Here is a 14,197-nt window from a genome sequence, read left to right as displayed (position 1 = left end):
AGTGCCAGCCTGGGTTGGGGGCCTCTGTGGGATGCATCGTGTGGGGCACCGGGCACCAAAACCCCATAATAGGCCCCAAAATCCTCATCATGGGCACCAAATCCTCATCATGGGCACCAAAATCCTCATCATGGGCACCAAAATCCCCATAATGGGCACCAAATCCTCATCATGGGCTCCAAAATCCCCATAATGGGCACCAAAACCCCCATAATGGGCACCAAATCCTCATCATGGGCACCAAAACCCCCATAATAGGCACCAAATCCTCATCATGGGCACCAAAACCCCATAATAGGCCCCATAATCCTCATCATGGGCACCCAAACCCCCATAATGGGCACCAAAATCCTCAAAATGGGCACCAAAACCCCCATAATGGGCACCAAAATCCTCATCATGGGCACCAAAATCCTCAATGATGGGCACCAAATCCTCATCATGGGCACCAAAACCCCCATAATGGGCACCAAAACCCCCATAATGGGCATCAAAATCCTCATCATGGGCACCAAAACCCCAATAATGGTCACCAAAACCCCCATAATGGGCACCAAAATCCTCATCATGGGCATCAAAACCCTCATCATGGGCACCAAAACCCCCATAATGGGCACCAAATCCTCATAATGGGCTCCAAAATCCTCATCATGGGCACCAAAACCCCATAATGGGCACCAAAATCCCCATAATGGGCACCAAAACCCCCATAATTGGCACCAAATCCTCATCATGGGCTCCAAAATCCCCATAATAGGCACCAAAACCCCCATAATGGGCACCAAAATCCTCATAATGGGCACCAAAATCCTCATCATGGGCATCAAAACCCCCATAATGGGCACCAAATCCTCATCATGGGCACCAAAATCCTCATCATGGGCTCCAAAATCCCCATAATAGGCACTAAAACCCCCATAATGGGCACCAAAACCCCCATAATGGGCACCAAAACCCCCATAATGGGCACCAAAATCCTCAACATGGGCACCAAAACCCCCATAATGGGCACCAAATCCTCATAATGGGCACCAAAATCCTCATCATGGGCATCAAAACCCCCATAATGGGCACCAAATCCTCATCATGGGCACCAAAATCCTCATCATGGGCTCCAAAATCCCCATAATGGGCACCAAATCCTCATCATGGGCACCAAAATCCTCATCATGGGCACTAAAACCCCCATAATGGGCACCAAATCCTCATCATGGGCACCAAAATCCCCATAATGGGCACCAAAACCCCCATAATGGGCACCAAAACCCCCATAATGGGCCCCAAAATCCCCATAATGGGCACCAAAATCCCCATAATGGACACCAAAATCCCCATCATGGGCCCCAAAATCCTCATCATGGGCATCAAAACCCCATAATGGGCACCAAAACCCCCATAATGGGCACCAAAATCCTCATCATGGGCACCAAAACCCCATTAATGGGCACCAAAATCCTCATCATGGGCACCAAAACCCCCATAATGGGCACCAAAACCCCAATAATGGGCACCAAAATCCTCATCATGGGCACCAAAATCCTCATCATGGGCATCAAAACCACCATAATGGGCACCAAATCCTCATCATGGGCACCAAATCCTCATCATGGGCACCAAAACCCCATAATGGGCACCAAAATCCTCATCATGGGCACCAACACCCCATCATGGGCACCAAAACCCCCATCATGGGCACCAAAACCCCCATAATGGGCACCAAATCCTCATCATGGGCACCAAAATCCTCATCATGGGCACCAAAACCCCCATAATGGGCACCAAATCCTCATCATGGGCACCAAAATCCTCATCATGGGCACCAAAACCCCATAATGGGCACCAAAACCCCCATAATGGGCACCAAAATCCTCATCATGGGCACCAAAACCCCCATAATGGGCACCAAATCCTCATCATGGGCACCAAAACCCCTTTAATGGGCACCAAAATCCTCATCATGGGCACCAAAATCCTCATCATGGGCATCAAAATCCCCATAATGGGCACCAAATCCTCATCATGGGCTCCAAAATCCCCATAATGGGCATCAAAACCCCCATAATGGGTTCCAAATACTCTTCATGGGCACCAAAACCCCCATAATGGGCACCAAAATCCTCATCATGGGCTCCAAAATCCTCATCATGGGCACCAAAACCCCCATAATGGGCACCAAAATCCCCATAATGGGCACCAAAACCCCAATAATGGGCACCAAATCCTCATCATGGGCACCAAATCCTCATCATGGGCACCAAAACCCCCATAATAGGCCCCAAAATCCACATCATGGGCACCAAAATCCTCATCATGGGCACCAAAATCCTCATAATGGGCACCAAAATCCCCATAATGGGCACCAAAACCCCAATAATGGGCACCCAAACCCCCATAATGGGCACCAGGCACCAAAACCCCAATAATGGGCACTGGACACGGGGCACTGGGAGACCAAAATCCCCACTAATGGACATTGGGAGACCCAAACCCTCAATGATGGGCACTGGGAGACCAAAATCCTCAATAATGGGCACCACTGGGCACCCTGACATCATTGTCCCCAATGCTGGGCACCCTGACACTGAAATCCCCAATGCTGGGCACCCCAACATTGCCATCCCCAGTGCCAGGCACTGCTGGGCACCCTGACATCTCCATCCCTGGTGTTGGGCACCCCAGCACTGCCACCCCCATTGCTAGGCTCTGATGGGCACCCAGGACATCACCATCCCCAAAACTGGACACCCTGACACTGAAATCCCCACTGCTGGGCATCCTCTCATCACCATCCCCAATATTGAACACCCTGACATCACCATCCCCAAAACTGGGCACCCTGACATCACCATCCCCAGTGCCAGGCACTGCTGGGCACCCTGACATCACCATCCCCAATATTGGACACCCTGACATCACCATCCCTGGTGTTGGGCACCCTGACACTGAAATCCCCACTACTGGGCACCCTGACATCACCATCCCCAAAACTGGGCACCCTGACACTGCCATCCATGATGCTGGGCACCCTGACGTCTCCATCCCTGGTGTTGGGCAGCCCGGCACTGCCACCCCCATTGCTAGGCTCTGATGGGCACCCAGGGCATCACCATCCCCAATGCTGGGCACCCTGACATCTCCATCCCCAAAACTGGGCACCCTGACATCACCATCCCCAGTGCCAGGCACTGCTGGGCACCCTGACATCACCATCCCCAATATTGGACACCCTGACATCACCATCCCTGATGCTGGGCACCCTGACATTGCCATCCCCAAAACTGGGCACCCTGACACTGCCATCCATGATGCTGGGCACCCTGACATCTCCATCCCTGGTGTTGGGCACCCCAGCACTGCCACCCCCATTGCTGGGCTCTGATGGGCACCCAGGACATCACCATCCCCAATATTGGACACCCCGACATCACCATCCCCAAAACTGGGCACCCTGACACTGAAATCCCCAATGCTGGGCACCCTGACGTCTCCATCCCTGGTGTTGGGCACCCCGGCACTGCCACCCCCATTGCTAGGCTCTGATGGGCACCCAGGACATCACCATCCCCAAAACTGGGCACCCTGACATCACCATCCCCAGTGCCAGGCACTGCTGGGCACCCTGACATCACCATCCCTGGTGTTGGGCACCCTGACACTGAAATCCCCACTGCTGGGCACCCTGACATCACCATCCCCAATATTGGACACCCCGACATCACCATCCCTGATGCTGGGCACCCTGACATTGCCATCCCCAAAACTGGGCACCCTGACACTGCCATCCATGATGCTGGGCACCCTGACGTCTCCATCCCTGGTTTTGGGCACCCCAGCACTGCCACCCCCCATTGCTAGGCTCTGATGGGCACCCAGGCATCACCATCCCTGATGCTGGGCACCCTGACATCACCATCCCCAATATTGGACACCCTGACATCACCATCCCTGATGCTGGGCACCCTGACATCACCATCCCCAAAACTGGACACCCTGACACTGAAATCTCCACTGCTGGACACCCTGACATCTCCATCCCTGGTGTTGGGCACCCCAGCACTGCCACCCCCATTGCTAGGCTCTGATGGGCACCCAGGACATCACCATCCCCAAAACTGGGCACCCTGACATCACCATCCCCAGTGCCAGGCACTGCTGGGCACCCTGACATCACCATCCCCAATATTGGACACCCTGACATCACCACCCCCACTGCTGGGCACCCTGACACTGAAATCTCCAATGCTGGGCACCCTGACATCTCCATCCCCACTACTGGGCACCCTGACATCGTCACCTCAATGCTGGGCACCCTGACACTGCCATCCCTGATGCTGGGCATCCTCTCATCACCATCCCCAATATTGGACACCCCGACATCACCATCCCCAGTGCCAGGCACTGCTGGGTTCCCTGACATCACCATCCTCAATGCTGGGCACCCCAACACTGCCATCCCTGATGCTGGGCACCCTGACATCTCCATCCCTGGTGTTGGGCACCCCGGCACTGCCACCCCCATTGCTAGGCTCTTAATGGCACCCAGGACATCACCATCCCCAAAACTGGGCACCCTGACACTGAAATCCCCACTGCTGGACACCCCAACATTGCCATCCCCAGTGCCAGGCACTGCTGGGCACCCCGACGTCTCCATCCCTGGCATTGGGCAGCCCGGCGCTGCCACCCCCCATTGCTAGGCTCTGATGGGCACCCAGGACATCACCATCCCCAATATTGGACACCCTGACATCACCATCCCCAAAACTGGGCACCCTGACTTGAAATCCCCACTGCTGGGCACCCTGACATCACCATCCATGATGCTGGGCACCCTGACATTGCCATCCCCAAAACTGGACACCCTGACATCTCCATCCCTGGTGTTGGGCACCCCGGCTCTGCCACCCCCATTGCTAAGCTCTGATGGGCACCCAGGACATCACCATCCCCAATATTGGACACCCTGACATCACCATCCCCAAAACTGGGCACCCTGACACTGAAATCCCCACTACTGGGCACCCTGACATTGCCATCCCCAAAACTGGACACCCTGACATCACCTTCCCCAAAACTGGACACCCTGACATCTCCATCCCTGGTGTTGGGCACCCCAGCACTGCCACCCCCATTGCTAAGCTCTGATGGGCACCCTGACATCACCATCCCCAAAACTGGGCACCCTGACATCACCATCCCCAAAACTGGGCACCCTGACACTGAAATCCCCAATGCTGGGCACCCTGACACTGAAATCCCTGATACTGGGTACCCTGATATCACCATCCCCAATGCTGGACATCCTGACATCTCCATCCCTGGTGTTGGGCACCCCAGCACTGCCACCCCCATTGCTAGGCTCTGATGGGCACCCAGGACATCACCATCCCCAATATTGGACACCCTGACATCACCATCCCCAAAACTGGACACCCTGACATCACCATCCCCAATGCTGGGCACCCTGACACTGAAATCCCCAATGCTGGGCACCCCAACATCGCCATCCATGATGCTGGGCACCCTGACATCACCATCCCCAATATTGGACACCCTGACATCACCATCCCCAAAACTGGGCACCCTGACACTGAAATCCCCATTGCTGGGCACCCTGACGTCTCCATCCCTGGTGTTGGGCACCCCGGCACTGCCACCCCCATTGCTAGGCTCTGATGGGCACCCAGACATCACCATCCCCAAAACTTTGCACCCTGACATCACCATCCCCAGTGCCAGGCACTGCTGGACACCCTGACGTCTCCATCCCTGGTGTTGGGCACCCCAGCACTGCCAACCCCATTGCTAGGCTCTGATGGGCACCCAGGACATCACCATCCCCAAAACTGGGCACCCTGACATTGCCATCCCTGGTGTTGGGCACCCTGACACTGAAATCCCCAGTGCTGGACACCCTGACATCTCCATCCCTGGTGTTGGGCACCCCGGCTCTGCCACCCCCATTGCTAGGCTCTGATGGGCACCCAGGACATCACCATCCCCAATGCTGGGCACCCTGACACTGAAATCCCCACTGCTGGGCACCCCGACATCACCATCCCCAGTGCCAGGCACTGCTGGACGCCCCGACGTCTCCATCCCTGGCATTGGGCACCCCGGCACTGCCACCCCCCATTGCTAGGCTCTGATGGGCACCCAGACATCACCATCCCCAATACTGGGCACCCTGACATCACCATCCCCAAAACTGGGCACCCTGACACTGAAATCCCCAATGCTGGGCACCCCAACACTGCCATCCCTGATGCTGGGCACCCTGACATCTCCATCCCTGGTGTTGGGCACCCTGACATCTCCATCCCTGGTGTTGGGCACCCCAGCACTGCAACCCCCATTGCTAGGCTCTGATGGGCACCCAGGACATCACCATCCCCAAAACTGGGCACCCTGACATCACCATCCCCAGTGCCAGGCACTGCTGGGCACCCTGACATCACCATCCCCAATATTGGACACCCTGACATCACCACCCCCACTGCTGGGCACCCTGACACTGAAATCTCCAATGCTGGGCACCCTGACATCTCCATCCCCACTACTGGGCACCCTGACATCGTCACCTCAATGCTGGGCACCCTGACACTGCCATCCCTGATGCTGGGCATCCTCTCATCACCATCCCCAATATTGGACACCCCGACATCACCATCCCCAGTGCCAGGCACTGCTGGGTTCCCTGACATCACCATCCTCAATGCTGGGCACCCCAACACTGCCATCCCTGATGCTGGGCACCCTGACATCTCCATCCCTGGTGTTGGGCACCCCGGCACTGCCACCCCCCATTGCTAGGCTCTTAATGGCACCCAGGACATCACCATCCCCAAAACTGGGCACCCTGACACTGAAATCCCCACTGCTGGACACCCCAACATTGCCATCCCCAGTGCCAGGCACTGCTGGGCACCCCGACGTCTCCATCCCTGGCATTGGGCAGCCCGGCGCTGCCACCCCCATTGCTAGGCTCTGATGGGCACCCAGGACATCACCATCCCCAATATTGGACACCCTGACATCACCATCCCCAAAACTGGGCACCCTGACTTGAAATCCCCACTGCTGGGCACCCTGACATCACCATCCATGATGCTGGGCACCCTGACATTGCCATCCCCAAAACTGGACACCCTGACATCTCCATCCCTGGTGTTGGGCACCCCGGCTCTGCCACCCCCATTGCTAAGCTCTGATGGGCACCCAGGACATCACCATCCCCAATATTGGACACCCTGACATCACCATCCCCAAAACTGGGCACCCTGACACTGAAATCCCCACTACTGGGCACCCTGACATTGCCATCCCCAAAACTGGACACCCTGACATCACCTTCCCCAAAACTGGACACCCTGACATCTCCATCCCTGGTGTTGGGCACCCCAGCACTGCCACCCCCATTGCTAAGCTCTGATGGGCACCCTGACATCACCATCCCCAAAACTGGGCACCCTGACATCACCATCCCCAAAACTGGGCACCCTGACATCACCATCCCCAAAACTGGGCACCCTGACACTGAAATCCCCAATGCTGGGCACCCTGACACTGAAATCCCTGATACTGGGTACCCTGATATCACCATCCCCAATGCTGGACATCCTGACATCTCCATCCCTGGTGTTGGGCACCCCAGCACTGCCACCCCCATTGCTAGGCTCTGATGGGCACCCAGGACATCACCATCCCCAATATTGGACACCCTGACATCACCATCCCCAAAACTGGACACCCTGACATCACCATCCCCAATGCTGGGCACCCTGACACTGAAATCCCCAATGCTGGGCACCCCAACATCGCCATCCATGATGCTGGGCACCCTGACATCACCATCCCCAATATTGGACACCCTGACATCACCATCCCCAAAACTGGGCACCCTGACACTGAAATCCCCATTGCTGGGCACCCTGACGTCTCCATCCCTGGTGTTGGGCACCCCGGCACTGCCACCCCCATTGCTAGGCTCTGATGGGCACCCAGACATCACCATCCCCAAAACTTTGCACCCTGACATCACCATCCCCAGTGCCAGGCACTGCTGGACACCCTGACGTCTCCATCCCTGGTGTTGGGCACCCCAGCACTGCCAACCCCATTGCTAGGCTCTGATGGGCACCCAGGACATCACCATCCCCAAAACTGGGCACCCTGACATTGCCATCCCTGGTGTTGGGCACCCTGACACTGAAATCCCCAGTGCTGGACACCCTGACATCTCCATCCCTAGTGTTGGGCACCCCGGCTCTGCCACCCCCATTGCTAGGCTCTGATGGGCACCCAGGACATCACCATCCCCAATGCTGGGCACCCTGACACTGAAATCCCCACTGCTGGGCACCCCGACATCACCATCCCCAGTGCCAGGCACTGCTGGACGCCCCGACGTCTCCATCCCTGGCATTGGGCACCCCGGCACTGCCACCCCCATTGCTAGGCTCTGATGGGCACCCAGACATCACCATCCCCAATACTGGGCACCCTGACATCACCATCCCCAAAACTGGGCACCCTGACACTGAAATCCCCAATGCTGGGCACCCCAACACTGCCATCCCTGATGCTGGGCACCCTGACATCTCCATCCCTGGTGTTGGGCACCCTGACATCTCCATCCCTGGTGTTGGGCACCCCAGCACTGCAACCCCCATTGCTAGGCTCTGATGGGCACCCAGGACATCACCATCCCCAAAACTGGGCACCCTGACATCACCATCCCCAGTGCCAGGCACTGCTGGGCACCCTGACATCACCATCCCCAATATTGGACACCCTGACATCACCACCCCCACTGCTGGGCACCCTGACACTGAAATCTCCAATGCTGGGCACCCTGACATCTCCATCCCCACTACTGGGCACCCTGACATCGTCACCTCAATGCTGGGCACCCTGACACTGCCATCCCTGATGCTGGGCATCCTCTCATCACCATCCCCAATATTGGACACCCCGACATCACCATCCCCAGTGCCAGGCACTGCTGGGTTCCCTGACATCACCATCCTCAATGCTGGGCACCCCAACACTGCCATCCCTGATGCTGGGCACCCTGACATCTCCATCCCTGGTGTTGGGCACCCCGGCACTGCCACCCCCATTGCTAGGCTCTTAATGGCACCCAGGACATCACCATCCCCAAAACTGGGCACCCTGACACTGAAATCCCCACTGCTGGACACCCCAACATTGCCATCCCCAGTGCCAGGCACTGCTGGGCACCCCGACGTCTCCATCCCTGGCATTGGGCAGCCCGGCGCTGCCACCCCCATTGCTAGGCTCTGATGGGCACCCTGACATCACCATCCCCAAAACTGGGCACCCTGACATCACCATCCCCAAAACTGGGCACCCTGACACTGAAATCCCCAATGCTGGGCACCCTGACACTGAAATCCCTGATACTGGGTACCCTGATATCACCATCCCCAATGCTGGACATCCTGACATCTCCATCCCTGGTGTTGGGCACCCCAGCACTGCCACCCCCCATTGCTAGGCTCTGATGGGCACCCAGGACATCACCATCCCCAAAACTGGACACCCTGACATCACCATCCCCAATGCTGGGCACCCTGACACTGAAATCCCCAATGCTGGGCACCCCAACATCGCCATCCATGATGCTGGGCACCCTGACATCACCATCCCCAATATTGGACACCCTGACATCACCATCCCCAAAACTGGGCACCCTGACACTGAAATCCCCATTGCTGGGCACCCTGACGTCTCCATCCCTGGTGTTGGGCACCCCAGCACTGCAACCCCCATTGCTAGGCTCTGATGGGCACCCAGGACATCACCATCCCCAGTGCTGGACACCCTGACACTGAAATCCCCAATGCTGGGCACCCTGACACTGAAATCCCTGATACTGGGTACCCTGATATCACCATCCCCAATGCTGGACATCCTGACATCACCATCCCCAGTATTGGACACCCTGACATCACCATCCCCAAAACTGGGCACCCTGACACTGAAATCCCCACTGCTGGGCACCCCGACATCACCATCCCCACTGCTGGACACCCCGACGTCTCCATCCCTGGCGCTGGGCAGCCCGGCTCTGCCATCCATCCATCCATCCATCCCCGATGCCGGGCACTTTTGGGCACGCAGACCCGTGTGCACCCCGAGGTGCCCGCGGCGCTGACGCGGCCGTCCCCGCAGTTCGGGGAATCGCAGCAGCTGCGGATGGTTCGCATCCTGCGCAGCACCCTGATGGTGCGCGTCGGAGGCGGTTGGATCGCGCTGGACGAATTCCTGGTGAAGAACGATCCGTGTCGAGGTGGGCGCCGCACGGGACCGCAGCTCCCCCCTCCCCTCTCCCCGGCTCTCCGCAGCCGGGACCCCCCGACCCTCTCCCCCCCTCCACCGCCTCTCCCCCGCAGTGAAGGGCCGGACCAACGTGAAGATCAACGAGAAGTATCTGAGCCCCGACGCCTTCGGGGCCGCCGCCAAATGTTCGGGGATCCAATCGGCCCCCTCCTCCAAAGCGCTGTCCCCCAGCCGCTCCAATTCCAGCCTCAGCCTCTACAGCAGCGCCTCGGCCCCCAGCAGCCCCCTGGCCAGGAAGGTACGGCCGGGATCGCCCCGCACCCCCCGCATCCCCAACCCGACGCCGACCTTCTCCGTCCCGCAGTCGGTACAGCGAAGGACGCGTTCCGGTGACCGCTGCCCGCGCTCCCGAGGATCGCTGCCGCCCGACGGCGCGGAGCTGCGCTTCTCCGCGGCCGAGGAGAGCCCCGACGCGGCCCCCCCGGGTGAGCGCCGCGGGACGGGGGGGGGAGGTTTGGGGGCCGCTCCGCCGGAGGGCTCCGCTCATCCCCGCCGCTCCTTGCAGAGCCGCCCGACGGGTCGCCCCCGGAGCGCCGCAGCCCGTGCCGCTGAGCCTCGCCGCCCACCTTCGGCCGCCCCCACTCAGGACCGTCCCCCCGGAAGCCGCCCGTCCCGGGGCCGGAGAACGGTGACGCCGCGGGACCCTCCGGCACCGCGCCGGTGCGACCCCCAAAGCGGGGGAGCCCCTCGGTGAGGGCCGCGCTGTTCGTCCGGATCCGCCCGCGCGTGTGCGACCCCACGACCACCCCCTCCGCGGCAGCGGAGCTCCCCCGGATCCCGGTGCCTCCATCCCGGTGCCGCCGCAGCGCCGCGCTCCGCTGGGACCCCCCGGAAGCGTTCGGCTTCGGCCGAGGGCGGTTCCGTCCATCCGCTGCCGGTGGGCGCTGGGTCCCATTTCGGGCTCGGAGCCCCGGTTCTGGTGCTATCCCCGACCCCTCGGCACTCAGCTGCCCACCCCCCCGGCCTGGGGGTCCCCGCATGTTCACCGCTCCCCGCTAACCGGACAGCAGTAGAGCTGAATGTAACCCCGGCGGGGCGCAGCCCCACAGCCACAATAAAGAGTAGAGGTCTTTTTCTATACGAATCCAAGGGCGTGCCGTGCCGTGCCGTCTGTCTGTCTGTCTGTCTGTCTGTGTTTGCTGCTGGGCTCGCCGCCAACCCGGTGCCACCGGCACAGACGCGGCGCCGGCCGCAGTTGGCACCGAGCGCCGCTGGGCGCTGAGCCGCGTCAACTCCTCAGGCAGGAACGCGGCGCTGCCATTCCTGCTGTGCCGGCTGGGGGCTGAGCGGGAGCTGCAGCCAACGCCCGCACTGCAGTGTCATCATCCCATTTCCACCCCATCCCACCCCATCCCATCCCACCCCAATCCCATTTCCACCCCATCCCACCCCATCCCACCCCAATCCCATTTCCATCCCCATCCCACCCCATCCCACCCCAATCCCATTTCCATCCCCATCCCATCCCATCCCATCCCATCCCAATCCCATTTCCATCCCCATCCCATCCCAATCCCATTTTCATCCCAATCCCATTTTCATCCCAATCCCATCCCATCCCATCCCATCCCCATCCCATCCCAATCCCATCCCATCCCAAACCCATTTCTATCCCCATCACCATCCCATCCCACCCCATCCCATCCCATCCCATTCCAATCCTAATCCCATTTCCATCCCATCTCATCCCCATCCCAATCCCATCCCAATCCCATTTTCATCCCAATCCCATTTCCATCCCATCCCATCCCATCCCATCCCATCCCATTCCAATCCTAATCCCATTTCCATCCCACCCCATCCCATCCCACCCCATCTCATCCCATCCCAATCCCATTTCCATCCCCATCCCATCCCATCCCAAACCCATCCCACCCCATCCCATTTCCATCCCATCTCATCCCCATCCCAATCCCATCCCAATCCCATTTTCATCCCAATCCCATCCCATCCCATCCCATCCCATTCCAATCCTAATCCCATTTCCATCCCACCCCATCCCATCCCATCCCACCCCAATCCCGTTTTCATCCCAATCCCATCCCAATCCCATTCCCATCCCACCCCACCCCAATCCCATTTCCACCCCATCCCACCCCATCCCAAACCAATTTCCATCCCCATCCCACCCCATCCCACCCCAATCCCATTTCCATCCCAATCCCATCCCACCCCATCCCATCCCATCCCACCCCATTCCATCCCATCCCATCCCATTCCAATCCCATCCCCATCCCATCCCATCCCATCCCATCCCAACCCCATTTCCATCCCCATCCCATCCCATCCCATCCCATCCCATCCCAACCCCATTTCCACCCCATCCCACCCCATCCCCTCCCCCGGTTCCATTCCCTGTCCCCACAGGACGCCCCGCAGTTCTGGCGCTGCCGTTGCAGTTGGGACGAGGACTCCGGGGGGGGGGGGGGCGGAGAGAGGGGTCGGGGGGCTGCAGGATCCGAGTCCTCCGGCCGTGCCCTAAGGTGGCACCGCTCATTTGGGGTCGGTGCCCCCGTGTGGCCCCGCGCCGCCTCCCGGTGTCGTGGAGCGACTCCCGGTCCCCCCGTGCAGCGCCGCGCGGCTGCTTTCCCTCCCCCCCCCCCCCCCCCCCCCCCCCCCGGCCCCTTCGGTCCCGACCCCATCGCATCTCCGTCGTTCCTTTAAGCCGCCTCTGCTCTCATCGCTCCGCTTCGGCCGGCACCGAGAAGCGCCGGTGCCGCAGCGGGAGGGGAGGGGGGGGGGGGGGTCCGGAGCTCCCCGCTCCCTTTGGGGCGCAGCGCCCACCACGCCCGGCGTGGGTTGCGGCCGTCGGTTCCCATTGCGCAGCGCATTCCTGCGCCCTGGAAACGGAACCCGCCCCGCACCGCCCGCACCGGGACGCAAAACACGGGGGTCCCCGCGCCTCTCCGTGCCCCCCAAGTCCGCGCTTGACCCCCACCGCTCTGCCCCCTTCCAACCCCCCCCTCCTCGGGCTGCCCGTGGGGCGGGGGCAGCGGCTCAGCGGGGCAGAGCAACCCTGTGTCCCATTGCACCGCTGTCGGGCCACGTCTGCCGTGCCGTGCCGTGCTGTGCCGTGCCGTGCCGTGCCGTGCCGTGCTGCACAGTGCCGTTTCGTTGCAGCGCTCTGCTGCACGGTGCAATGCCGTGCCGTGCCGTGCCGTGCCGTGCCGTGCTGCACAGTGTTGTTTCGTTGCAGAGCTCTGCTGCACGGTGCAGTGCCATGCCGTGCCGTGCCGTGCCGTGCTGTGCCGTTTCGTTGCAGCGCTCTGCTGCACGGTGCAGTGCCGTGCCGTGCCGTGCCGTGCCGTGCCATGCAGTGCCGTGCCGTGCCGTGCTGCACAGTGCCGTTTCGTTGCAGCGCTCTGCTGCACGGTGCCGTGCCATGCCGTGCCATGCCGTGCCGTGCCGTGCCTTGCTGTGCTGCGCAGCGAAGGGCCATGCCGTGCCGCGCCGTGCAGCACGGTGCAGTGCTGTGCTGTTCTGTGCTTGCACCATGCCTTGCTGCACAATGGCATGGCATGCAACGCTCTGCCATGCCGTGCTGTGCCGTGCTGTGCCGTGCTGTGCCATGCAATGCCATGCAATGCTATGCAATGCCATGCAGTGCCATACACTGTCATAAAATGCCATGCCATGCCATGCAGTGCCACGCCATGACATGCAATGCCATACAATGCCACACCACGCCATGCAGTGCCATACAATGCCATGCAGTGCCACGCAGTGCCATCCAATGCCATCCAATACCTTCCAATGCCATCCAATACCACGCCGTGCCATGCAGTGCCACGCAGTGCCATCCAATACCATCCAATGCCACTCATTGCCATCC

General features: G+C 59.9%; 2 protein-coding genes across 7 annotated transcripts in view; one reads left to right on the top strand and one right to left on the bottom strand.

Annotated features, from left to right (window-relative positions):
• Nucleotides 1-11,441, top strand: part of LOC125690800 (microtubule-actin cross-linking factor 1, isoforms 6/7-like) — a 63,214-nt gene extending 51,773 nt beyond the window's left edge. Inside the window, exons 12-15 of the mRNA XM_048939520.1 lie at nucleotides 10,198-10,315; nucleotides 10,419-10,603; nucleotides 10,670-10,790; nucleotides 10,871-11,441. Of these exons, the coding sequence (XP_048795477.1) occupies nucleotides 10,198-10,315; nucleotides 10,419-10,603; nucleotides 10,670-10,790; nucleotides 10,871-10,917 (471 nt within the window). The 3' untranslated portion in view covers nucleotides 10,918-11,441. The remainder of the gene's footprint in view (nucleotides 1-10,197; nucleotides 10,316-10,418; nucleotides 10,604-10,669; nucleotides 10,791-10,870) is intronic.
• LOC125691174 (ribosome-binding protein 1-like) lies at nucleotides 16-4,682 on the bottom strand. Of its 6 annotated transcripts, none has more exons than XM_048940208.1 (2): nucleotides 768-4,682; nucleotides 16-623 (listed from the first exon to the last, which is right to left on the bottom strand). In XM_048940208.1, exon 1 carries the CDS (start codon nucleotides 4,661-4,663, stop codon nucleotides 3,716-3,718), a length of 948 nt encoding a protein of 315 aa, XP_048796165.1. In that variant the 5' UTR covers nucleotides 4,664-4,682; the 3' UTR covers nucleotides 16-623; nucleotides 768-3,715. The 6 variants fall into 6 exon arrangements, with proteins under 6 accessions (XP_048796165.1, XP_048796167.1, XP_048796166.1 ...); XM_048940210.1 differs by having other exon boundaries at nucleotides 914-4,682; XM_048940209.1 differs by having other exon boundaries at nucleotides 935-4,682.
• Nucleotides 11,442-14,197: the final 2,756 nt, after the last annotated feature.

Source organism: Lagopus muta, chromosome 3, assembly GCF_023343835.1.
Source record: "Lagopus muta isolate bLagMut1 chromosome 3, bLagMut1 primary, whole genome shotgun sequence".
NCBI classification, from domain to species: domain Eukaryota; kingdom Metazoa; phylum Chordata; class Aves; order Galliformes; family Phasianidae; genus Lagopus; species Lagopus muta.
This window is presented reverse-complemented; position numbering and strand designations above follow the sequence as displayed.

Coding starts and splice junctions, on each gene's coding strand:
- LOC125691174 (XM_048940208.1), bottom strand. CDS start 4,663: ATGCCAGGGATGGAGACGTCGGGGTGCCCAGCAGTGCCTGGCACTGGG.